Source organism: Pleurodeles waltl, chromosome 2_2 (genome assembly GCF_031143425.1).
Source record: "Pleurodeles waltl isolate 20211129_DDA chromosome 2_2, aPleWal1.hap1.20221129, whole genome shotgun sequence".
Taxonomy (NCBI): domain Eukaryota; kingdom Metazoa; phylum Chordata; class Amphibia; order Caudata; family Salamandridae; genus Pleurodeles; species Pleurodeles waltl.
Genome location: NC_090439.1, coordinates 902,925,326 through 902,951,574, shown reverse-complemented (window position 1 = coordinate 902,951,574; position 26,249 = coordinate 902,925,326). Strand labels below are relative to the sequence as shown.

Sequence of the window (26,249 nt, the reverse complement as noted above, 5' to 3'; positions counted from 1 at the left end):
AGGCGCTTTCAAGTTTCAAGTTTAAGTTTATTGTGATATGGAAATCTATAGAGGTCCACATAAAAAAAATACATACATAAAATGAATAAATAAACCAATATTATATATACAAAAAACGCCCACCCCCCCAGAAGCATCTACTCACGTAAAGCAAACATTATTCCTAAACAAACTTTAAACAAAATTTGATAATTGAATTTAATACAAGGATAAAAAGGTTTCAAAGAAATTAAAGACTCTGTAGCAAAACATCTCATTGAGGGGGTCAGAAAAGGTCAACATTAGTTCAGAAGCTGTGCGTAAAGAAAGTTTGAGACAAATAGGACGTATCCACTTACTGCGGGGAAACAGCAAGGCTGGACATATGAAAACTACATGGTTGAGGTCTTGATCACCATTATGAAAGAGATTACAAGTAGCTGAGGATCCATACCATCTGGCCCGTAATGAGCTGAGGAGAAGCAGCCCCTGACGAAGTAGGAGCCAGAATCGCCTGATCCTGTGAGGCAGGTTCCAGCTGAGGTAGGGCTGCATTTTCCTCAGAAGAATAGTGTTGGTTACAAATTGAAAACCCTGCCTGGGTGCCCAGGCCTTTTTGTCCCGACGGAGGCTTGCGTGCGGGTTAAATGCCTAAGGTTGGCTTTTAACTGTGACTGTGGAAGTGTGGGAATGGAGGCAGGATCTAACTGTAGGAAATCTATGGCGTGTATAAAATTCCTGCCAATGGTGTATTTTGACCTGCTGCCGGCCAAGACTTATTTTTTTAATAATGATCTCAGAGAATCATCTCCACAGTTCATCATACTAACAACCCAACGTACAACCCCAGCGAGACCTTGAATAAAAGCACTTTGCAGGCCCATCTCAAGTCTTAAGGTTGCTGCAGAGAGGGCCGAGTTTGTGGAAGAGAGTGCCTAGTCGAGAAAGCTTTGCCCATAACATAGTCCGATCTACCTTATCAAATGCAGTGGAAAAGTCAATAAAGGCTGCGTAGATCACCTCTCTGATCAGAGTTACGTATTTCTCATTTATTACCTGAAGGGCGAGATGTTATCAATCGTACCATGTTTAACTCAAAAGCCTGATTGCTCCAGAGAAATGATTTTGTTTCTTTCTGCCCAGTCATTAATCTGGGAGAGCAAGTATTTGGCAAATATTTTACCCACCACATCCAACAGAGCAATCTAATTCCCGGGACAATTACGGTTCCCATTCTTGAAAAGGGGAACAATAATACTACCCTTCCAGGATGGTGGAATTTTTCTAGTTTCATAGCAACACTAATAGACCTGAAATAATATTTTGCTCCCGGTGAGAATATCGTGTTTTATAACTGAAATGGGGATTTGATCAGGACCCATTGCCGCAGAGCTACGCAAGCCTCTAATAATTACCTCAATTTCTTTCATAGTAGGGTAAGAGTATGAGGGATCGTCACCAATTGGAGGAAACTCCACAGTATTCCCGTTTAATGCATAGAGAACAGAAATGATAGTGCTCCAACTTGATTCATTAATGGCAATTGGGAGAGAACTAGTTCTCGAGCTGGACCCATCTGCTACCAATGACCAGAAGCATCTTAAATAGCAGTTAAAAGCTGCTTCTCTTATATCGGTCCAAAATCTATCAATAGCTTCTTGTTTTAGATGTGCTTTTATACGCCTCCTTCTTCTTTTAAAGAAACTCAATTGAATATACTTTTCCAAAGTGCATTCCCTGTATTGTTTGTGTGTAAGGGCATTCATTTCTCTATTTAGTAGAAGTAGGGGTTTTACTGTATGCTTGCCCTGGAACTTATGGCGGGCGATCACAGTTAGCTGCTGCATGAACTCAGAAAATTTCTCTAAAATATTCCTCCCTAGTTTTCAAGATTTCCTGAGACAGTCTCTAGAATACCATTGAGCCCCTTGACCCTGTCATGAGACCAATGCGTTCTACCAGTTTTAATACCCATCCAGGCACCAGGAATCAGCCGGGTGAACTGTCAGGTTAATAGGTGCAACCAGGATGTTATGATCGCTGAGTGTTGTCTCTATTACTTTTATGTCATGTTCCATGGAGAATGTCTGATAGTTGGTTATCATATAATCCAGAATGGCAGTGCCCCCGCGGATTTGTGCGTCTGGTGGGCTGGTGAATCGGAGGGGAATCTACCATTCGCTATAATAGGAGAAGCTTCCCACATTTATCTGATCTTATTTTCTGTGGAAAGACGCTAGTGGGAATACCAAATGTTTCCTCTTTTTTCTCATCCCAAAAATGTAAAAGGGGGAATTAGAAACTGTACAGTTTAAGTCCCCAACCATGAAAATTCCAGTAGCTGGCTCCCTGTCACAAAGTTCATTAATAAAAAGGAATACCTTGTCTAAGAGGATGTCGTGGGACACACCAGGGGGGACATAGGAGTTTACCAATGGTAGAGGAGCTCCATCAGACCCTTCTCCAGCACTATATAAAGTAATAACCAAAAATAAATTGCTAGGCTCTCTATAACACTCATAGTGCCAGATACGCCTATTAGTCAGCAAACCGGCTACCCCTCCCTTGGCATGGCCTCTCTTCAAGGGGGTGGGGTTACAGCAAAGCGGGTAGTATTTATCATATGAGAGCTCCTTAGTGGACCAAGGGGGCCATTACAACCCTGGCGGTCAAAGACCGCCAGGGCTGTTTCGACGGAAGCACCGCCAACAGGCTGGCGGTGCTTCCCTTGGTATTATGACCGCGGCACTTCGCACCGCCGGGACCGGAGGTTTACCACCACTTCAGTCCCGGCGGTTTTAATCCGCCAGGGCAGCGCTGCTTGCAGCGCTACCCAGGGGATTACGAGTCCCCCTACCGCCCGCCAGGAAAAGGCTGGCAAAACGGTGAGCCGCAGGGCCCCTGCACTGCCCATGCCACAGGCTTGGGCAGTGCAGGGGCCCCCTGACACGGCCCGTGCAGCTTTTCACTGTCTGCTATGCAGACAGTGAAAAGCGCAACGGGTGCAACTGCACCCGTCGCACAGCCGCAACACCGCCGGCTCCATTTGGAGCCTGCTCCTGTGTTGCGGCCGTGATCCCCGCTGGGCCGGCAGGCGGAATCCAGGTTTCCGCCCGCCGGCCCAGCGGGGATCTCAAAATGACCGCGGCAGGAGTGCGACTGCATTGGCGGCCGCCTAGCGGCCCAACCAAGGTTGTAATGAGGGCCCAAGTCTCTTGTAAACAGATTACATCTGCATTAAGAGAGTTCAAATGCTCGGGTTTTTCCCCCTTATTTCTTATACCGGCAACGTTCCAGGATATAATGATGAGCTCATTGGTAAAGTGACGGAACTATTGGTCAGGATATTGAGGAGGAACTACTTAAGGCAGCCGGTAACCAGTTCCAATTAACACTTAGGGCCTGATTACAACTTTGGAGGAGGTGTTAATCTTTCCCAAAAGTGACGGTAAAGTGACGGATATACCACCAGCCGTATTACGAGTCCATTATATCCTATGGAACTAGTAATACGGCTGGTGGTATATCCATCACATTTGGGACGGATTAACACCTCCTCCAAAGTTGTAATCAGGCCCTTAATTTTTGTGATGCGCTCTTCAAAGGGTTCCTAAGTGACACTTCCCTGTCATGTTTCCCTAGAGAGATTTGCAAACTCTGTTGTTTGAGAAAGTGGTTGTCTGAATGACATAAGTGTGGGGGTGTGGACGCATGGAGTGGGGGCATAGAGATATGGTTCCTGGCATCAATAGGGATATATTGTGGGATCTTACCAGTTGGAGTGCTCCCCGGAACCCTTGGAGTGGGGGCAACATCAATACCTTTGCATTGCAAACTATCTGAATTATTTTGAATTTTATGAACTAACAATTCAGAGTAAAATAACACTCTATTTATGGTGCCAAAACCAAAGTCCTCCAGAGATACTAAGTGTAAGTTGTTACTAGCTATTGAGCTCTACCTCTGTGAAACACTTTAGAAGTAGAGATCTATTTAAAATTGGTTCTGTGTCAAGCAGGAGCTTAAAGTGTAAGGCCAAAGTGTCCACATTATTTCGATTCTCCATCCTTCGGAGAGGTGGCGATATGACCGGCCGATGCTTGGACCACGTTGGAGCTCCAAACGGTTGTGCAGAAGGATTCAATGGTAGTGTACTTGTTTGTAATGGAGGCAGATTTTGTCTCAAAGTGGGCTGACTATACTGGGCCCACAGACGGTACAAAGAGGAGCAACCTGTACTTGAGAACCAAAGAATGCGTCATGGTGTTGTGGAACAACATCCTCCGGAGGACGGAGTTCTTCTGATGTAAGGAGACTCTCTGGGAAGTACATCTTTCTCTGACCTTTTTTGGAGAGCCTTTGATTTCGTTTTTTGGCCCTTTTGAGGTTTTTCTTTTTCCGCGTGGGCATTTGTAGACAAGTTTCTTCAGTCACTGAATTTGCCTTCAGACATGCTCTAAAAATCGGAAAGACCTTTTGTACTGTGCTTTGGGGTTCAGTGTTCACGTTCTTTTCTGGGGAAAAATCATTAAAAATAAATCTGATGGCGTCGATCGGACTTTTGATAGGAACTGGGTTAGCGGGGGTGCCTTAACAAGAGGCTTGCCTGCCTGGGAGCAGAAGTCAATAACAGGCTGAATCGCCTTGTTTTCTATGGCACTAGATGGTGCCAAAGCTTCTTCTCATTGCGATATAGAAGATTTGCGGTTATCTCTTTTGCTGGCGATTAGTTCTTTTAGTATGATTGTAACAGTGTCAAAAATACAGTTGGATCCCCCGATGAATTTTTCCAAGAGATTTAAAATAGATGAAAGTAGTCTCTCTAGACTAAGGAGAAGAAGAGACCTGTGTTTTCATCCGGGGGATTACTTGGAAGATTGGTGTTTATGTTCAAGTCAGGGGTTACTGAAAGATGTGAGCATAATGAGGGGTCGTTGGAGGGGGTGCTACTAAAGAGTTTCAGGCCCATGGACAGAGGCAGGGGGGAGGACTGAAGGGTGTTCACCTCCTGTTGAGGACCATATCTTTTGCATAGATCTAAGTCCAGATCAGGAAGCGTGAAGTCATTCGACCAGTGACCCAGGTCAGTACTTTGGGAGGGGATTTTTTCCATGGCTCTGATATACGAGCCCTCCCTTTTAGGGGCCAAGCCGTCAGAGTTACAAACTGAAGGAAGGATGGTATTATGAGAAGGTGCGACAACTATACTTGGAGCAAGAGTCTCGTTGTGGGAGGGGGATACTAGGGTACTGGGGAAATCCTGAAATACTTCTTCAGAGATGTTAAGGCATGCTAACCTCTTGCAGCTAGATTGCTGTTGGTCCCCCAGCAAAAGAGTGATCCTGTTGCCAGTGGGTAAAGACTCCAAGGGTACAGGGGGAGGTTTATCCCAGAGGGAGAAGATTTGGTTTCTACATTTCAGCCCCGGGATGGCTATACCCTTGTTTCGGAGAGGATTGGATTTGGTTTTGGAACAAGACCTCCCTGGGAGTAGACAGCTAGATCTCAGTTTTTTGGCAGTCATTGTACCTTTGCTTATGCCAGAATTAGAGAGCAACAAAAATTGACTCCTGCTTTCTTTTAGATGCCGGTAGAATGTTCCGGTACACGGGTAATTCGGATTGAAAGCTAGGGGAGTAGGAGGAAAACCGGCAAAGAAAAGGATATAACGCCTTGAAGACCAATCGGAGCAATTTCAGAAGTTAAGTCAGCAGTGCTTTATTTTCACGTTGGAGCAGATGATAAAGAGCAGGGTGAGACAAGCCGGAGGTATTAAGAGGGGGAGGAGAAAGGCAGCAACCCGCACCACGGAGGCCTGTGCCCGCTTCCGCTGACCGAGCTCTGTTTGACACTCCTGTATGATCTCTCCTGCATCGGACCACCCCTCTGGAGCTATGGGGAACCCTTAGGGCCACGCGGAATCCCAATAGTCTGTTAACTCTTATCCAGATGTGCTGCTCTCGGAGCTGACAGCCAGAGATGCTGCACACGTCTTAACCAGGGGCAGGTTGCGCAGAAAATCTAAGGCTTGCTGCTGCTGGAATATTTATATGGCTTAGGCCTTTTGGGCAGGGGCCACCTACACCAGGATCAAGTTTCTTTGTTCAGATAGTTACAGGCCCAGGTTAGATTAGGAGCTGCCTGCTGGTAGAATAGTTAGATTGACTGCTGATTGGATGCCTGAGCCTCCCAGCCTATGAGTCGGCGTCTTTATGTCCTTCAAAGGAACAGACTACCGGTGGACTGTGCAGACTTTGCGCGATCTTGGCGATCTTCTCAAACAGTGCAGACAGTCTGTGGAGTGCGCGGGCCCTTCAGTGGCCAGTGGCTTGGGCGTCGAAGGAGAGCTGGGTAGGGTGGCGTTCCACAGCCAGTAGGCACTGTGCGAGGGGCGCTGGAGAGGGAAGAGGGAAGGGCGGGGGATGCCGGGGAGCAAAGGAACTCCCAATCGACACTTCTGCCTCTTACCGCAGTCCCCCCAGTCCGGTTCGGCTGCTTGGCTCCCTGCTCGCAGTGCTCGCTGCTTCTAGCAACTCTTGCTGTGCCAGTGGTTCCGTGCCACGGCTTCCAGTGCTGGCTCCAGTCCACGTCTCGCAGCTCTCGAAGCGCTCCTGGTGCCTGCGGCACCCAGCCAGGGCACTCGCGGCTCCCACAGCCCTCGTGCACCCCACTTTCTTGTGGCGCGGTGCAGCTCACTCGTGCAGATACTGCTGCTGCTACTGTGCCACGGTGGCCCGGACCAGAAAGGACTGCCGTAACCCGGAAGCAGAATCCACTGCTTCCCTCTGCAAGCAGCGCTCCCCTTCACTCCAGCTCCGTCATGCGTCTGCACTGTTCCTCCTGGGATCTGTGTCGTTGTGAACATCGTCTTCATTCAGAAAGCATGAGGAAGCTGGATAACTGTTTCTTTGCTCCAGCATCAGCATGCTAAAAAATCTGTTAATTAAAGGACACAGAGAATGAGCCTTTCAGAAAAAGCGCAGAATTTTCTCAGAAGAGCAGAATGCAGAATATAGAATCTAGGGCCAGATGTACCAAAGGATTTTACCCATTCTGTGTCTATGGGAAAAAGCTTTCGTACATATGGCCCCAAGTGTATTCCAAGCAATGCTGCTGATTACATCTAACCAGTCCTGATTTCTCAAATTTAAAAAATACATGCCACGAGAGGAAGGTGAAAAAAGGAGGTCACAAAATGTTGGGAGATGGAACTTCTGCAGTGCAGTTCAAAAAGAGGCATCTAATTAAGGAGTAGAAGGTGTCAACCACTTGCACCACAAAAAGTATGCTAGAAACATATGCCAGTCACGTATTGCAGAATGTTTCGGTGAATTGAACGCTGGTTCATAAACATGCAATAATCAGTGGATCTCAAGTTCAAACCCCGATAGCACCTAGGCAGCCTTCCATCCATCCTCAAGAGGTTTTCAAATTGAATGCTTTTACATTGTGTATTTCTTACTCCTGTTGTTGATAATGTTTATAAAGCATTTCTAGTATGCTACATAAAAGAAAAATTACCAGGGAGTGCATTAGGACCATTTGTGTGCTCAAGTACCCACATATTTAATAATAAAACACACTCTAACTTTACATTGATATGACTATAGGGTTCCATTACTTTATGAAGCCTGTGACCGCATGCCTCTTCATGTCATTGAACTACTCAGTGACTTGAGACATCCATAAAATATCCAATAGGGGGTACTTTACCTCAACTATTATTATGTTTTGTTTTCCTATTGTCCCTAGGAGAGTTATAGGGCAATCTGAACTCAATAAGGGGCAAGTACCATACTAAAAAAGGGAAAGTAGTTGTTGGTGATACTCAAAGTCATTATAGTAAGGCCCATGGCAGAATGTTTGAGGATCGTAGCTCATTGAGGGCAGGTAAACGGAATGAACAACCGCAGGAACTGGTTCAGGGAAGAAGTGAACGCTGACGGGAAGAAAAGATTCTGTAAGTGGTCTTATTTCAGAGGTTGTTATATCTACAGAAATCAAAATATCCAAGAGTGGAATGCATCATCTGGAAATAAGGGATTATTTATGATGCTCAGTACCATAATCAGCTTGTATTAAAGTCCAGGGCTACTTACTTGGATTACTCCAGGGTGTCTGTAATAAAGCTTGTGCACTAACAAGCTTTCTACTCTACAGACATGTTGGGCCTCATTACGACTTCGGCAGTCCTTTTCAAGGACCGCCAATCCGCTAGTGCTGGAGGTCTTTAGCCTGCCATATTAAGAGTTTTCCGTTGGGCTAGCGGGCGAAAACAGCGTTTCTGCCCGCTGGCCCAGCAGAAGGCTCACCACAACATTGACGCCGGCTCGTAATCGAGCCGGTGGAAATGTTGTGGTGTGTCGGGTGTCGCGCATTTCATTGCCCGTAATTCGGGCAGTGAACTGCGCGATGGGGCTGTCCATGGGGGGGCCCTGCAATGCCCATGCCAAGTGCATGGGCAGTGCACTGGCCCCCAGGGGCCCCTGACACCCCTATTCTGCCAGCCTTTCCATGGCAGTGTTAACCGCCATAGAAAGGCTGGCGGATGGGGACTCGTAATCCCCAGGGCAGCACAGATTACAACCGCTGGGATCGCCAGGCTGCAGGCTGGTGGCAGCCTGACAGTGTCGGCGGTTGGAACGTGGCGGCTCCACCACGGTCATAATAGGCCCTGTCTTCGCCGGTCCGACCGCCATCGCGAGGCTAGCGGTCTTAAGACCGCCAGCCTCATAATGAGGCCCATTGTGTCATTTTTTTATTGGGAACTAAGCTATGCATGTCACTACTATGATCTTTGTGCACTGAAATGCAAACTTTTGAAGAATAGTGCAAGTTATATGTAAATGGAAATTAAGAAATAATGCAAATTTTGCTGACGTAATTAAAATGTAAAAGATGTTTGCTCTGTAATTATGAAATCGGTGCAAAGACATAATGTACTTACCACTATGAGTACTTAGATGCAATTCTAGTGCTCTTGCATTTGAAAAGCTTTTAGTGCACTGTGGAAAGGGACATGAACTGGAAATGTGTAGAGCAGGTTCTTCGTTGTCCTCTGTCAACTGGCCATTATCTCTTTGCCTCCCACTGCAGTAATACATGAGGTGAGCTTGCAGGTTCCTTTCACTTCGATACCAAATACCACAAGATTTACATGGAAATATGTCCTCTGTGGGAAAAAATGACATATCACATGTTAGATTAAATCTGTTCATCGTGCCTGTTAATATTCTGGGATTTCACATCATGAAACTGCCCTAAAACCAAGGTAATTTAAAGCATTACAAGTAAAGTCAGTATTAAAGAGATCGAGGTCACATGAACAATGAAATTCTTAAATCCTAAACTCTTAAAATGTCATACAAATGCTTGCCACAAATCTGCACAGTATCATTGGGGTGTGAGTAACTGTTATTTGTAATGTCAAGCAAAACTAGAATTTACCAATACATAATTTTTTTATATGTTTTAACAGGTTCATTAAAACATCTGAATTGCTGATTAAATGCATTTGCACCAAAAAAGAATAATTCAGGACTTGTGGTAGTGTTGTGTGGCCATGCTGTAAGATTATCAATGTCTTTTGGCTCTTCTGCTGCCACTGCAGCCAACCACCTGGAAGGCCATGGTAATTGTTGAGTAGAATGCACTTGTAACTCTAAGAAGGCTCCAAACTGATATGTTCTTTGCTGTCTTAAGGACAGATCTTAGCAGGATTGCCCTCCAGATGCAGGACTTCACTAGGAGGAAGGAAACCCAGGGAAATATTTTCACATCATACTAAGGCATTCCAATCTCAGTTCATTCATCCAGGAGCCACAGAGCCCAGTTTATTCCATTTCAAAGGCTGTATTTCGAATATTATGTCATGTGTTTGTCATCGAGTGTCAACATCATAAAGCCAAGTTTGTGTTCTGAGATGGTAGTGAAAGCGATTTCTGATTGGTGAAGTGCTCAGAACGGTGGGAAGCACCTCCTGCAATGGGCACTACATCTCAGCTGATAGTACCCCCTCCCCCCAATTGTTGGCAGATGGCACAACCTACATCCTTAATGAGGTCCTAGGGGTTTATATATTAAAGGGACACAAATGCCCCAATAACACCAGTTAATGTGCTGGAAGTCTCTGAAATTTAAACAAAAGTGTTGAAGAAGTTTGCCTGCAATTAGTAAATTGTAAGAATCATATTGACCAGCAAGGTGATAAGAAACATTTTTTGCATGTGAGCGAATAAATTAATAACTTGTACTTGATTACTATTGTTTGAACATATTTGTTTGAAAAATGACGAGTCCCTTAATACATTACTCTTTAGTTAAAACAATTATAAGAAAATGCTGTTGAAAGTAAGAGTGAGACGTGGTTAAAGTCATATTCTTGCCTTGACATCCTTAACTCTTAATTTCATTCTAGTTCTCATCTAGTCAGTGCCTGCACTCTCTCTTCAAGACCTTTTGTTTTCTATCAGTGGGCTCATTCCTTACTATTGGTTGGCTTCATTGTAACTCTCATTTCCTTTCTTCTTATGGGTTAACTGCCATCGTCTTCTCTCCTCTTCATGTGCTTGCTCCTCCACTGGAGCATGTATGCATTACTAGAGTCCTCCCTTTGCTCATATTTTAGGCTCTACTTTTTTCTTTGTCCTTATGCACTCTACCAGAGTACGTCCTTTTCTGCCCGCTCACTCCTGTGCTCCTTCACTCTCTGTGTTCCCTCCTGCCCATGTTGGCTTGGCACCACACTTCCTTCCACCTCTCTTTGTACACCATGTTGTCTTGCCCACTACCATCCCTCATGTTTTCTGCTTCATTGGCTTTTACATCACCCTCCCTTCTGTTGCCTGTCATGTTGCCTTTCCCCCTTGCTCCTTCTTGTTGCCTGATGCGTTACCTTTTGTCTCCACCCACCCTTCCGTTGTCAACTTTGTTGCCTTTAAAATATCCACTGTGTTGCCATGATCCCACCATCCTTCCTGTTCTCTGTCATGCTTTCCTGATTCTGTGAGAGTGTGAATTTTCTAACATGTTTATTAATGATTTTAGTATACTAAATGTATAATGAATTAACGTGTAAAACGGGTGACTTTTGAAAATGGTCGCCACAGTTCATTTCTGTTCCTAACTGAGCAAAATTCTAACTAAATGTTGTGGTTATTTTCCATAGTTTAATGCTTACATAAAAGTGTATTTAATGCTCTAATAGATGTGTCCACAGCTACCCCTAGTGGGTTGCTGCATTATGTCTTACAAGGTCATGTTTAACTGAATTCTTGAATAAGTTGGGTGTTCTATTGTTTGAGAATGTTCCTAATACGTGGTTTCCTCGAGGATGGTAGTAAAAGATACAAGTGAAAAAGTTTCTTCCTAAGAAGAGCAGTTTAGACGAGATGGAACAATGGAGCTACAGACGAGATGGAAGAGGAAAAGTTACTGTTGAGAAAATATTTTAGTTAATGTGATGTCGTAGTATCTTAGGTTCTCAATTAAAACATCTATTGGCTGAAACGTAACCACCCCATGAACTGACCAATCATAAGCTTTTTAAAGATTAGTATAAGAACTTGAGTAGGTTTCTTCTTTAGGCAGATTGCAGATTTTAGCTAGAGAGAGATCAAAGTCATTAGATTCCAGTGTTCCTGCTGATGGTTCGAGTCATATTAGCAGTGTGGGTTTAGCTGCTGTTAGGCCCAATTCTTCTGAAGACACACCTGATGGGGTCCCTTTGCTGAAGTAGACTGCTTGTTATTATTATCCATTATGGTAATGTATGATATTGTAATGTTATATGTGTCTCTTTTGCTTTGCAGGTACCAGCTGCAACTTATAATTTGATTGTTGCATATTAATAATATTTGTTATAATAACCCGAGTTAAAGAGATCTTTCTAAATTAGTGTTTTTAAATTATTTTTTGCATGAAGCCCAACATGTTAATGCTAATTTGTGGTTAGTGAGGGTATTAACGTAGAATGCTTATGATTTATATTGACATCTTTTGAGTGTTGTACTAATGTATACTTTGCCATTATTACCAATTCTGGTGTTATTAATAAGTGTAATTCTTTTGGAGATTATTTGTTTGATTGTTTTGATTAAACTTAGATATATAAGACGTTCTAATCAACCACTATTGATTCTATATGCTTACCATTTGTGTTTGAGAGTTATTTTCGTAACATTGTTAATCTAGGGAAATATATTTTATAATTCTTATTAATAAGCTGGTGTGATTATTGTTTGAGGTTCAATATTTCTGATTATGTTGATTATTGTTGATGATTACATTTCTCATTGATGACATCCCCTCAAACCTATGTCGCTTCGATCCATTGATCTCTAGCGCAGAATCCACTATTCAGTTTAAATAATAGCTAGGATTTCGTGGCGCGGCAGCAATTCCACCTTACCTCCCATGGTCTGCCCTGCTGCCCTAACCTCACCCTCCCTGCTATTATTCACTGTGTTGTCCTTCCCACTCACATAACAAAAAAAATGTGCTATGACTCGGACACCGCTGGCCACTTCATAGCACCTTTTCACCTCTCCTTATCTACTTCTACTGTCCATGTTGCCCCTCCCATCCATCTGCTCTCCCTCTGTTGCCTGTGTTGCCCCCCATGCCCAAACAAAATTGCTATGATGCAGACGCTGCTGGCCGAGTCATAGTGCATTTTTCCCCCACCTATCCTCGATGTTAATTGCCCCTCCCTCTGTGTTGCCTCCCACCCAACCTACCTTTCACTACCATTTTTTGTTTAGAAACCACTCTGCTGTACAACATGATTAAAAAAACATTGACATAGCCAATACCTCGAGTAGGTGATACCTATTGGCTTAGCTAATGCTTGTTTTCAAATGAAGCACAGCATTGTGGTTACATTCCTGTACCCTCAACACTATGTTTCGTGTTGAACTCAATATTTGTCAATTAACAAATCTTTAAAGTTCCAGCATGTGACTGCAAATGCAACCTCTAGAGAGGTGTATTTTTTTCTGCCACTTTGTTTTATTTTGAAGTGTTACCCTTTTTTTGAAACACCTTTACTTAGGTTGCATATTGCTTTGATGCTTTCTAAGGTTAAATGTATCTTTTTGAGACTATGGTCTGATGGTCATTGTGGAATGTAAAGCATACTAACAGCTATTTGGTTAGATTAAAGCTATTTAAAAACCTTAAATAAATTCCATTGCTTGGACTTGGCAGCTTGACCATAATCCGATAGTGCCTTACTTCAACCTGACAAATGTATTATTCCTAGCTATAATCACTGGAAATGTGGGTGGTCCATGCAAAATTTAGCCAGAAATGGGCATGTCAAAGTAACAGTGGGGAATGCAGCATAACTCACATGTGCTTCTGCCTCTCACTTATTTTCCTGCCTTTACATGGCTAGACACAGAGGCCTGCAATACAATGAGAGCACCACTATGGTAACTTGTGAAGCACACCAAAATACTTCCCTCATAAGCCACACTGCAATTCAATGTTCATTCAAACATTCAGTTGATTACGATGTATTAAGCTACCCATCTGCCAATCACTTCAGCACCTGTTCACGAGTATGAAGCATTATATAATGCAATTTTAACCATAGGTGTTGGAAGTGATGGCGGGGTGGATGGAGGACACCCAAAATACCTTTGCTGGAATTCAGACCTTAAATCAGCAATGAAGGTGCTTTTAAATTTTGTGTTTATCTTGTCATATTCGCCGTGCTTTCAAAGACAAAGGTCAGATACCAGGCAGTGGGCCTGATTTAGAACACTGTGTATTATGGGATTTAAATTTCGGCTGACAGGATATCGATCATCATTGTGATGGAGTAACCCATCCGCCCAGTATTAAATCAGGCCCTATGTCTTTTTCCAAACTGCTGCTTATTCTGTTAACATGGAGATTGTTTTTTACCTTTAACTCTCGGACTGCAGATTGAGAGGATTTTGTAGAGTAACCTATATAACAATCTTCGTGGGATACAGAGAGCGTGAAAGGAGAGGATATAATATGTTAATTGTTTTGTAACGCAAAATGTAAATATCTGTAAATTAACTGTACGTATATTTCAAATATATCAGTAATACGGAAAGGAGAATGGGGTAAATTTTTACACAATTCTGAAGTGTGATTGAATCAAATATTTTAATAAGACCAAAACAAATGAAGACACTTTACTTGGTGATGCTCAGATGATCGCTGGTACCCCATTTCCACACATTGTTATTTGTGCCCTATATATAGTTTTATCAGCAAATCTGTAGGTCTATGCAAATTTACTGGCTATTTCAGCAGAACATAAGCTGTGTGCTATCCCACCGGTGTTCCAAAATGCGCTAATGGCTATGTGCCGCACCCTTACCACTCTCATGCTGAATAGGCGCAGAACATTTTCTACACCTGTTCTTTTGTGTGGCTGCTGGGTTTTTCACAATCTCTATGATTTTAGTGATATAACATTGATGACAGCACCCCATTTCTAAAAATGTTCCTTCACCACTTATTATAGCTAATTTCCGAAAATCTTATATAGTTTTGAGTCAAAAAAATCCTATTTATTTTTTTCATAACAGTCTGTTACAATCTCTTTTATGACAATTTTTTCATTAATAGTGGATTATCATAAAAGGTTTCGACAAAACGACCTGATATGAGTTGTTTTAATTACGTTTTATGGATCAAAAAAGCGCTGCAGAATTTTAGACTTCTGTTGTGGATAGCCTGTACGCTGATTGGCTTGACTACATTCACTTAGTACTGATTGGTGCAATGAATTCACCTACCTTGGATATTGTCCCAGCTTGAACTATTCATTAAAGAACTATCTCTAACATTGATGTAGTGGAAAAGAAAAGCAAGTGGCAGGGAGTTGGTTGAATACTTTGGAGCCAACCATTTTCCCATTACGAGAACGGACTTTTAGTCTCACGTTCACGTTTGCATACTTCTGTCTATAAAGAATACCAGACATTTTATTGATTGGGATGAGAAAGGGAAAACTACCAATCATCAGTCACCCACCCATAACAGACACAGAACAGGGCTGCACAATCTGAAAACGCCTAGATGCTTCAAGGGCATTAGGCCGGCTGTCTATTAAGTGCAGACACTAACTGTGGTTTCAGATTCGGTTCCAGATTACTGTGATGGCTTATTGTACACACACTTAACAGTCCATGGCCTTCCGACTATCACTGATCATTTCCTGTAAATCTCAAAAAGCAATTCCCTAAGAGAGCCAAGGATAATGCAGTCCACCTTGAGATGGTGAGCCTTTAAAGACCGATTAATGTTTTTTGCGCATGGTATATATTTTTATTTTTGTTTCTTTCGAAAATCTTTTTTTTTTAATTGTCTGTTCCTTTCACTTTCATTTTCTAAGTATACCTTACTTTTAATGTTTAAGTTTTTGATGCTTCATGTATAGGTTGCAATGCTGTACCATCTGCTAATAATGACAAGCTTTGCCTCATTTGACAGTATCCAAAATAAGAAGTGAAGGTGTGTAATCTAGGTGCCATTCAGAATCTTAAACTCAGTCTGCTTGTAAGGCATATTTAAAAGGTTACAGACTGAATAGATATTTTTCTCAATATTTCTGTTCCGAGCATCCCAGTTCATTATAAGGGGCATGCCATCCCTATTATGAATACAGCTGTTAGGGCCAGTCAAAGATATCAGTTATTTAAAACTTAGCTCTACCCCTGCTAGCTGTAGCGCAGAGCAAACAGGCTTAACTTAAGGAAAATATGTAAAGCATTCAGAAGTACCAAAACAGTTAAAATTCATAAACTCAATAAAACCCCTCTCAACTTCAGACAAATAGACAAAAATGTAATAAACAAAATTACACCAAAACGACAAAAGTCCAATAAGGCAAATTGGATGTATGAATTTTAAAAGATTTAAGGAAAAATAGCACTAAAAAGCACTAAGCACTACTGATAGTCTATGGTCATGTCAGAGTGGCACCTTAGGGCGATGTCAGGCTGACTGCGATGGAGAGTGGATTTGTGTACACCAGACATGTTCATCCCAGTTGCAGATTTTTCCTTGTGACTTGGTGCCTGATTTAGGTACTCTGTCACAACGGTGATGGATATCCCTGCCATCGAAATAAAAATCACATTATTTCCTATGAGATTTATATTTCGCCATACGGGATGTCTGTCACCAATGTGAAGGAGTAACCCATCCACCGATATCTACATCGGGCCCTTAGTCTCTGAAATGGAAGATGAAATCCTCTAGCAGGGGCAAGGTTGCAGGCTATACAAGTCCTCTCGAAGTCGGGTAGCCATTAGATGAGGTCCCATTGAAGTCATTAGTTTTGACAGGAAAAGCTCAGAGTGTGAAAATTCCAATGCATTTCTCAGAAGTTCCAAGCAGGAGAACCCCGTTTCATCAGCCCAGCAAAGTCACACCTGGGACGGTTTGGCTTGGGTGGTTGGTACCAGTTCTTAGGAGGTCTGGAAGTCCTAAAAATGTTCTAAGTCTCAACTTTTCAGAGCTTTTAGAAGTCCAGTTAGACACAGCCAAAGGTCCCAGGAACTTAGGCACAGCACTTGGGGTCAAGACTCACTCCAGCAGAGGCCACAAGCAGGGTCCATTCCAGGTCCAGTTGCTACTGGTCAGCTGGGCACACAGGGCAAAAGACCAACTGCAGCCTGTTGTGTTCCAGTAGTCAAACAACAGATCAACCAACTGACACCTTGAGTCCTTTTCTTTTTCCTGGGGACAAGTGGGAGCAGGTCCAGCCCTTATGTCTCATCATAGGTCTGAAATAATAGGCGCAGTCCTTCTTCTGTTTTTCCACAGGTCTAGAGAGTATTCTGAGTAGGATGTCTTACATTGCAACATTTATTGTTGGCAACCGCTAGTGGGTGGGAGTTACTTCTCCATAATCAATGGGGTAAAGTTTACAAGGGACAACCCTAGACACCTTTGCAGCAGTGACTGCCTACTGAACTGTAAATAACCATTCACAAGTTAATGACCTTCTTGGACCACCCTAACTGGTCTTCTTGCAAGGAGAAGAAAAATGTCTCCCAGCACCCAAGCTAGTGTTCCTGCTCTGGGAGCAGCTTTCAGTCCTCATTAGGATTAAGCACTGGCTGGGTGGCTGCTGATCAGCTAATACGAGTTAGCCTTCATACGCTTCATGCAGGGAAAAGGTAACTTTCTCTAAATTTCCTTTTCCAAATATTTATTAAAGGTCCAACTTTGCATTGAACTGGGCTTTTAACATGTTTTGAAAATAGGCGTTAAACTATTTTGTTAACTGGTCCCAAATACAAAATAGCTTAATTAATACTTCAGCCTGTACAGATTTCTTATAGGACAGCAAGCACCCCCACAGTGAAAATAGCTTTTAGGGCCTTGTAACTATAGAGATATGGCAACATTACTTTTCCACATGTCCCACTTATATATACCATGCCTACTTAGGTGTGACCTCTTAATATTTAAAAGGCAGGATTTTCATTGTCAAAAATGATTATTTTCACAGGTCAGACTGCAGCTTTGAAGTGCAGCAGTCATTCTACTTAGAGCCATGTTTTGTGTGTCACACTAGTGGATGGTACAATAGGTTCTGCAGTTCACAGGCTATATTTAACTTTCCATGAAATTGTGTAGTTTCTACAACGTACACTATGACCTTGTAGATAGGGAAATGTGCCAATCAATGATTAGCCAATTTCTACATGTTTTAGGGGTCAGAGCACATACAGTGGCCATGGGACAGCAGTTCCCCAGTGTGCAGAGTCTAAAACTCAGCAACAGAATTCTGCAAAAAAACGGGAGTGACCATGCAAAAAGAGTCAATTTCTCTCAAAACCCATTGTAGTATTGTTATTACACCAATTTAATTGAACCACAAAAAAATCTAAATAATGTCATACTTGCTAAGCTGTGTACATGCATCACATGCAAATATACAATTAGGGCCCTCATTACGAGAGGCACATTAAATGAAATGGTATGTGTAATATTTAGTATTACATATGCCTCTGTTATGCTTGCAGTCTGTGTGTCTGGGAACTGAATCACTGTGCATTTAATATTTTCGGCCACATTTTTAAAAACACTTTGTTATTCGTTATGTGGGGGCAGGCATTAGAAATGAAGAAACTGCTGACAAAATCCGACACCAGAGTGTTCAGAATTTATCTGGTACAATTAGCATTTTCTTTCCAGAGATTTACCTGGCAACATATATAGATTGTGCGTTTTACTGCACCAAAAGCCACATGCCCTGGTATTTTCTTGAGCATTTCCCCCTGGTAAATTTCAGCCAGTTTGTCCTGCCGCAGTTTATTGAGAAAATCTGCAATGGTGCAATGTCTGTTGCAAAGCTAGGGATGCCAGTATGCATGGTAACAGGGGCTATTCCAGCATAATCATTGGATTCTTCATTTTTCCTTGTATAGCCATGTTTGCTTTCATTAAAATAGATTTATCAAAATGTGGCACGTGCCAGACACCTTATACATTTCTATTACGTGAATTGCATGTTGCCTCTGTTGTGCTTGGGACTATTTCTGTTTATCCTTGGTCTGACTTGCATGAGGTATGTGTTAACCTTTTGCTTGAAAGTATACTCGTTTTATGTAATCGTTTCAGAATGAAGTTGGGCAGCTGATATGGCTATGCAGATCATCCAAGGGCTATAAGACTACAACTAAAAAGTGATGCTTAAATGGCATAATTGCTTAATTCACCGATTCCCCTCAAAGTCCACAATTGCCACCGAAAAGAAGGTTACTGTTCATTTCGGGTCTTTGCTTTATTTCCAACTCCTTTACACACCCGATTTCAAGAAAAGTGGTATATCTTTAATTGGGCTATATCGCTAAAGCTTCTGATCTACCAGTGAATATTGTCTAGAGAGAAACACACTGCCAAAAAATGTATTTATATACAAAACTGTAAAACAAAATAACACAATCACAATTTTTTAAAAACAAAATAAGCGTAATAACCATAAATAAAAATGCGTGCTATGTTGTTTCTACCCTTACAAGGACTCAGAAACTCATGTAATCTCACGCTTACAGTAGATTTTTAGAACGACTGTGTAATTCATTTCATCAACTGTATTTAAAGCAAAATCTCTCCTTACTGTCTTCTCTAGCCTCGGGTGTCTCCGCCCGCTTCGACCCAACCTTTAAAATGATGTTATGTGATCATGTGCTTTTACAATGACCCTATGTGTTGCTCCTACACATTCCCCTCTTCCAGACACTTTTTTTCATCATTTTCGTGCTATTTGTTTAAATAAGCATGCTCTTCCAACAAACACCATTCTGTATCAGCTGCCCCCATGTACTAGTCATTTTCTTTTTTATGTATCTACTGTAGCGCTAACTTCTTTTTTTGTCAAAACTATAAACGAACAAGGTGATATCATTGGTTTGCAAAATGTTCTATGGACGTTTGCTAGAAAGGATGCATAGAAATAAGTCCACTTGTTTTTTAGATTATTCATCTTTTAGAAAAGCAAGGGTGTATTTTGTACTTTTATTTAAAATGCTATTATCAATAGGCAAATGTTGAAGGCACTTACTGTTGACAATTGCTGTAGGCAAAATAGATGCCATGGCAGCTTGTTGAGGAAGCAATTGTATGGAGTCCAGCAAGCGAGCCGGATACATCCCCTCTGTCAGAGTCATCTGAGTGGCAGCTTGTAGCCTCGAGTCAAAATCCACAACAAAAGCAATTAGCTCTTCACCCTCGCTGATGGTCTTGGTCGTGGTGCACCAGAGCTGCCCCCCTGAAACAAAACCACACGCTTTTCAATTCTCATAAAAATAACAAAGCTGTAGTGCATTTCTAACAATGCCTCCCGAGGTTTCTTTTAAATTGTATCTTTATTTTATTCTTAGAAGAGGCCTAAAAACAGTTTAAAAAGCCCACATGAACATAAAAATAATAGTAACATTTCACATATGTATATTTGAGACTGCACAGAACAGAGCTCCAACCATGTGGGCATGCAGCTGGAAAATAACAGATCCAAATTACAAATCGTAGAGAGATGTAATTATGTTTATGTGTAGACCTGACTGTCTTTAAAAATCGAAAAATGCCACTGCGAGTGGCTCGATTGTTCCGAAGAAGTTAGCAACACCATCCGAGTTCTAAGTTTATTCGGCACACTACATATGTGAGATATTTCAAGCAAAGATTTCATTTCTGGAAGCAGATTAAATGTTTGGCTGAAATACCTGTTAAAATAAATGAACATTGGCACAGAATGTACGATTGCAGCATGCTATTTGAAGAGTTACAATATAGAGTAACCCCCCATAGAAATACAGTGACTCCTGATTTAGCTAATTCTGGAATAGAGTTCAATAGCTGCATAAAGACGACACAGTCTGCATATACAGAAATACGTTTATTATGTAAAGTGTAACAATGGACAGGAGATCTGACTGCTTGTGATAACAATAGTCGTACTACATGTTTGTCTCTTTAGGGCTCCATTCGCCTATAATGTTTGGAGGGCCGTCTCCATCAATTTATGATGGAAAAATCGGTATACCCATAAAAAAATGAAATGTGCTATGTGAGCTTCTGGACTCCTAACTAGGGAAAGGCTCCAGCCAAAAAAGTAATATAGTACCTTGTTAGGTCAAAACACAATTACAACGAGAAAACCTGGTTTTGCTCCATAGTAACTACGCCACAGAGCAGAGGGGTGTACCCCCAACAACAGTGTGTTAAGCATTAAGAAGACTAAAGTAAAAAAAAACAACAACAAAAAAACATTTGCACATCAATAAAATGGTGAAACATTTAGTAAGAAAAATGACTCAAAATGGTCAGAAAAGCAACATGAAAAATTAAAGCATCTATAGCTGCAGTTGACAGGAATCCAGGCATGATTTCAGGCAGACCACAATGGACCAGAGATCAAGCAAGCCTTTGGGGTGCAGAAGGTACATAAAATGTTACCCTCTAAGTATCTGTTCCTAGCACGTGGTGTTGTAGATTCACATGCCCGGCATACTCCTACCATCTAGTTTTGGGGTTGGATATTTGCAACTTGTATTTCTTCTAAAGGGCCTTTCGAGTCACAAGGTATAGTGACTTCTCCCTTAGCTAGAAATGTGTGTGGGCATCAAGTACATTATTTGATTGTTTTCCATACAGCTGGTGAGAGTAGCAGGGAGTGAAAAGTGAGAGTTATATGATGCACATGTGCATGTAGTGAAAGCATATTATAAAGACCCCTCATGCTACATACAGGCACATCTGAGGATCAGGGTGGGTGCATATGAATCTACAGCACTACAAACTACAAACAGATGATTAGAGGGTAAGCAACATTTTCTGTTTGTAACATCTCTTCCTATAGATACACATTGTTAGAAATCAGGTCTCTAGTTGACAGAGGTATGCACCCTTGCCCACGTAGGGGCCACAATCCTAATCAGGGTAAGTCACACACAATCCAAATTATCCTGTGCCCACCCTCTGGTAGCTTGGCACTGAGCATTCAGGCTTAATGTGGAAGTTGGCTCTGTATGTACTATTTCAAAGTAAGAAATAGTGTGCACAGAGTCCAAGGGTTCCCCTTAGAGGTAAGATAGTGGCAAAACAGATAATTCTAATGATCCATTTTGTGGTAGTGTGGTTGAGCAGTAGGCTTATCAGAGGGAAGACCCAGGAAGACCCATTCAGTATGCACATGACTGCAGGTGTGACTGAGCATCCTGTGTTTGTGGTTGTCTGGATGAAATGCACAAGGAGGCTGTCAACCAGCCCAGCCCAGATGTTGATTGGAGGCAGGCTGTAAGGTACAGATGGATTCAAAGTGCAGAGAAATGCTCACTTTCTAAAAGTTGCATTTCTAAAATAGTAATATAAAATTCAACCTCACCAATAAGCAGGATTTTCGATTATCATTCTGGCCATGCTAAATATGACCTGGTTACCCTTCCTGATAAGAATCCACCACTCAAACAGTACACAAGGGTAGGCCTAATGCTATCCTATGAAAGGAGCAGATCTCGCAGTAGTGGAAAACAAATTTAGGAGTTTTACACTACTAGAACATATCAAACACACATGTACATGTCCTGCCTTTTACCTACATAGCACCAACCCTATGGGCTACCTAGCACCTACTTAGGGATGACTTATATGGAGAAAAAGGGGAGGTTAAAGCTTGGCAAGTACCTTCACATACCAAGTCGAAGTGGCAGTGAAACTGCACACTCAGGCCTGAGACATGGTTAGGAGCTACTTATGAGAGTGGCACAACCAGTGCTGCAGGCCCACTAGTAGGATTCAATTTACAGACCCTGGGCATGTGTAGTGCATTTTACTAGGGACTTATAAGTAAATCAAATATGCCAATTGGGAATGAACCAATGTTACCATATTTTAAGGGAGAGAGCACATGCACTTTAGCACTGGTTAACAGTGTTAAAGTGTCCAGAGTCCTAGAGCCAGCACAAATGAGGTCAGAAAAAGAAGAGGAGGAAGGCAAAAAGTTTGGGGGTGGCCCTGCAGAGAGGCCATTTCCAACACACATGCTTTGCATAGACTGTAAGGCAGTACCTCCTCATAAAAAGTTGTTAGCGTATGGATGCCATAGATGTCTGGAAAAATGTCCTAAGGACCATTTGGCCAACCATTTCTTGTTGTCTAGCAAGTACATCCACACAAGAATGCTTAGTAAATGTGTGGTGGGTTGACAAAGTAGGTGCTTTACAAATGTTGGCTAATAGGATGTTACCTTAGAAGGTCATAGATGTTGATTTCTTTCTGGTAGAATAGGCTCTAGCTGTTACAGGGACAGCTCTTTTTGCTTTGTGATAGCAAATTTGTTTTCATTTAACTATGCACCAAGCAATCCCTGCTTTTGATATAAATTGTCCTTTGTGGGGTTTTTCAAAAGCTACTAATGGATAAAAGTTTTGTGAAAACATTTTGTTTATAAATGTAGTACTCTAAAGCATGTTGTATATCCAGATTATTTAGGGCTCTCTCTGCTACAGAGCCTGGGTTTGGGTAAAAACTGCAAGCTCTATAGCTTGATTAAAGTATAACAGGAAAACTACTTAGGGAAGGAATTTGGGATTTCACTTCAGAACTACCCTGTTTGGTTTTATGAATCTGCATAAAAGGTGCTTGTAACAGGACAGCTTGTATCTTGGTAATGCAGCATAAAGGAGTTTTTGTCACCAAAAATTCTGCCTTCAACTTAAGGTAATGTAGGTCACAGGAATGTAGTAGATCAAATGAGGGACCCATGAATCTCGTGAGTACCACATTAAGATTCCACAGTGGGGCTGGTGGGATGCTTGGAAAGATAACTCTTTTTTTAAGGCCCTCCATGAAAGCTTTAACCACTGGAATGCGGAAAAGGGAGGAAGGTTTCCTGTTTTGCATGAATGCCGCTTTTGCCGTTAGATGTAGTTTTATTATAGAAGTACATGTTAAACCAGCCTTACTTAAATGAAGTAAGTAGGTAATGATCTCTTGTACAGCAGATCTATGGTTTTCATGGTCCAGTTGTGGACAAACCATTTCCACTCAGCAGCATAGCAGACATGTGCAGCAAGTCTATGAGACTCTTACAGGTATACTCTAATTCTGCCTTTTCTACAGTAATTAAGTAGGTAACATGCAATGTGTAACGGGGTGATGTCTTGTGGAGTAATGGGCAAACCATTTTCACTTGGCTGTGTAACAAACCTGTGAAGTGGGTCTACGAGACTCCTTCTGTATGCCCATACATTCTTGAGGAATGCCTAAGTAGCCAAATATTAAGTCCTCAGGTGCCAAATCACAAGATTCAAATGTTTTGGATCTTCATGTCTGATATATTAGGGAGCTTCTTGTGTGGGCTGATGGACAGTTCTCATAGGGCAGAGTACTGTGGCTCTCTTTTTCAAGTACAAGAGTTTGTGAAGTTTGAAGATTCCTATTTTCTTTATCTAAACAAGCGTCAAACTCATTTTGTAGGTCCTGAAGAATACGTTATCCTGAATCATCCTATTCAGATATAATGCGTTTTAAGTGCAAACTGAGCTCTTGGAATCAAGAGTTCTTTCAACATTCAGGGTGAATAGGCTTTCAGTGTGGACACTTGTTTCAACATCAAACTTGACATTGGTGTCAAAGTTGGTTTCGGGCCTCAGACAGTTTTGGTGTTGCTACACTCTTTAGTGTGAGAGCCAACACTGAAATGTCTTTTGGCCTTGAAGGCCTGTGCTGGAGTTTTGGGCTAGAGGACCAGTTTGGTTTCACACCCAAAGACAAGGTTGGTCTAGGTCCTTTAGTTTTTGCCCGGTACCGACCATGGCTCAAAGGCAGTGGTGGTCCGGCTAAGCGTCTCTGACATCCAGTACTGGAGGCCTAGCCTTTACATCAGGAATGGTCACTCTCAGATTGAGGCTGCTAAATTGGGTCAAGGTCACCCACAGAGGATATTGTAATCACAGTCAATATCTTTGATGTTGAGTACATGAGTCTGAACTCTTCCTGCTGTTCTTTGTCAGACTCTGGTCCTGACTTTACAGGCTATTAGAACAGACGTTTGTTTGTAAAAATCTTCACTAGTCATAAAAATAGTGGATTCAAATAGCGACCAGTTTGTTTTTGTGACCAGTTTTTAGGACACTGGGCCCTTAATTCCTCAATAAAACCCTTTCTAGAAAGAAAGATAGCCATTAAAAAATAGATAATGAGGTTGTATACATGTTTTAATAACACTGATAAGTCCAGAAATAGAAAAGGAAGTGACTTTCCATTGGTCCACATCTTGCTTTAATGTTTTTAATGATCTAATGTTTTTAAGTTTGTATATTTGCAACATAGCAGCTAGGACTCTTACACGTAAATATCTAATGGCTGTGGAGTTATTTCTATCTCTTTGATCTACCAGCAAGTTGCTAGTATAACATTATAAAAATTTGCCAATTTGGGTATTAAATCTCTCTGAAATGATTTGATAAAATCATTGGGAAGCAACTGGATAATGGTGAGTTAGAAAAGGGGAGTGCATTAAGAGCAATCTTAACTTTTTCTTCCATTATTGGCTTAGTCAGCCATATGAGTTGCCCTTGGCTATGTTTTTAAGCTGTGCATTATTCAATAGAATTTTGATGCTTTTTATGGCTGTGGTCTGGCAAAAGGTTATCTTTGCATAGTTTTTGTGGGATTTAACAAAAGACTCACCAATTTTATTGAGATCTTCTGTTGATTCATTAGCTTTTTTCTTTGGTTATCCTTCTAACAATATTCTGATTGTTTTTGTTTCCAATATTGTATGCTAGGAAGTTGACTATTTTGTTGTCATCATCAATCTTGGGCTCAAACACAGAATTCGAGTACATCAGCTTGCACTCTATTTTACATACAATTGACTTTTTTGCAGATTCTGTAGAAGCTTATCATTCTTTTCATGAGTAGCTGAATAACACTGACTCTTAAGCAGTATGATATTTTCCTTCACAAACTCTCAATTAATCCCCTTCTCTTTATTTTTTAATTGTCGCAATTGACATGAAGAACCCTTGAAGAAAGGCATTGAGAGTCCCAAACCATTCCAATATGAGCCATGCCTTCCCTATTTGAAAAATGTTCAATTACTTCCTTATGAAGAATTTGTCATAGTTCTGTTTACACTAAAGGATGCAAATCTGGTTTCCAGATAGGTGTGGTTTTCAGGTAAAAGAGACATGGGGGGAGGGGGGGGGGCAGTGGGATGATAAATTTGTACTGATATGCAGATTAGTAAATGATCTGATAGGATGGTTCCTTTTCAGTGGTAGTATTAAAAGGGACATAAAATGTGTTTGTGTGTTTTTTCACATTTGCACTCTGCTCCAAATGACATACCTACATATTCTAATCCTGACCATGGCAGGGGTCCACATTGCACACAACTGGTATGATGCTGATCTAAAATTCAAGTCAAGAAATATAGTTTTATACTGGTGTATAGTTTGAGAGAGGATGCTGTTTCTCTTTTCAATCTTGAGTGACTGTCTTATAAATGAACATCAATCATGTATCAGTTTTCTTCTTATTGCTTTTTCCTGTCACTTTACAACTCTGCAATAAAGGGGAACATTGTAACCAGTACAACTACACCACTGTTTCTCATTCAGTTACTTGACGCTGCCTTAAACATGAGAAGATGCTTCATTTAACATACTTCTCAACTCACCCGCATTTGCAGAGCGCTCAATTTACCCAGTTCCTTGTATGAGTAGCTTATCTAATTCAGGTTTTTCCAGTTAATGCTGACA

General features: G+C 41.6%; 1 protein-coding gene across 1 annotated transcript in view; it reads right to left on the bottom strand.

The window, feature by feature from the left end:
* ZFPM2 (zinc finger protein, FOG family member 2) overlaps positions 1 to 26,249 on the bottom strand; it is a 578,803-nt gene that overhangs the window by 7,222 nt on the left and 545,332 nt on the right. The window contains exons 6-7 of the mRNA XM_069220606.1: positions 19,544 to 19,750; positions 8,927 to 9,151 (exon numbers count right to left, since the gene is read on the bottom strand). Coding sequence (XP_069076707.1) covers positions 8,927 to 9,151; positions 19,544 to 19,750 — 432 coding nt within the window. The remainder of the gene's footprint in view (positions 1 to 8,926; positions 9,152 to 19,543; positions 19,751 to 26,249) is intronic.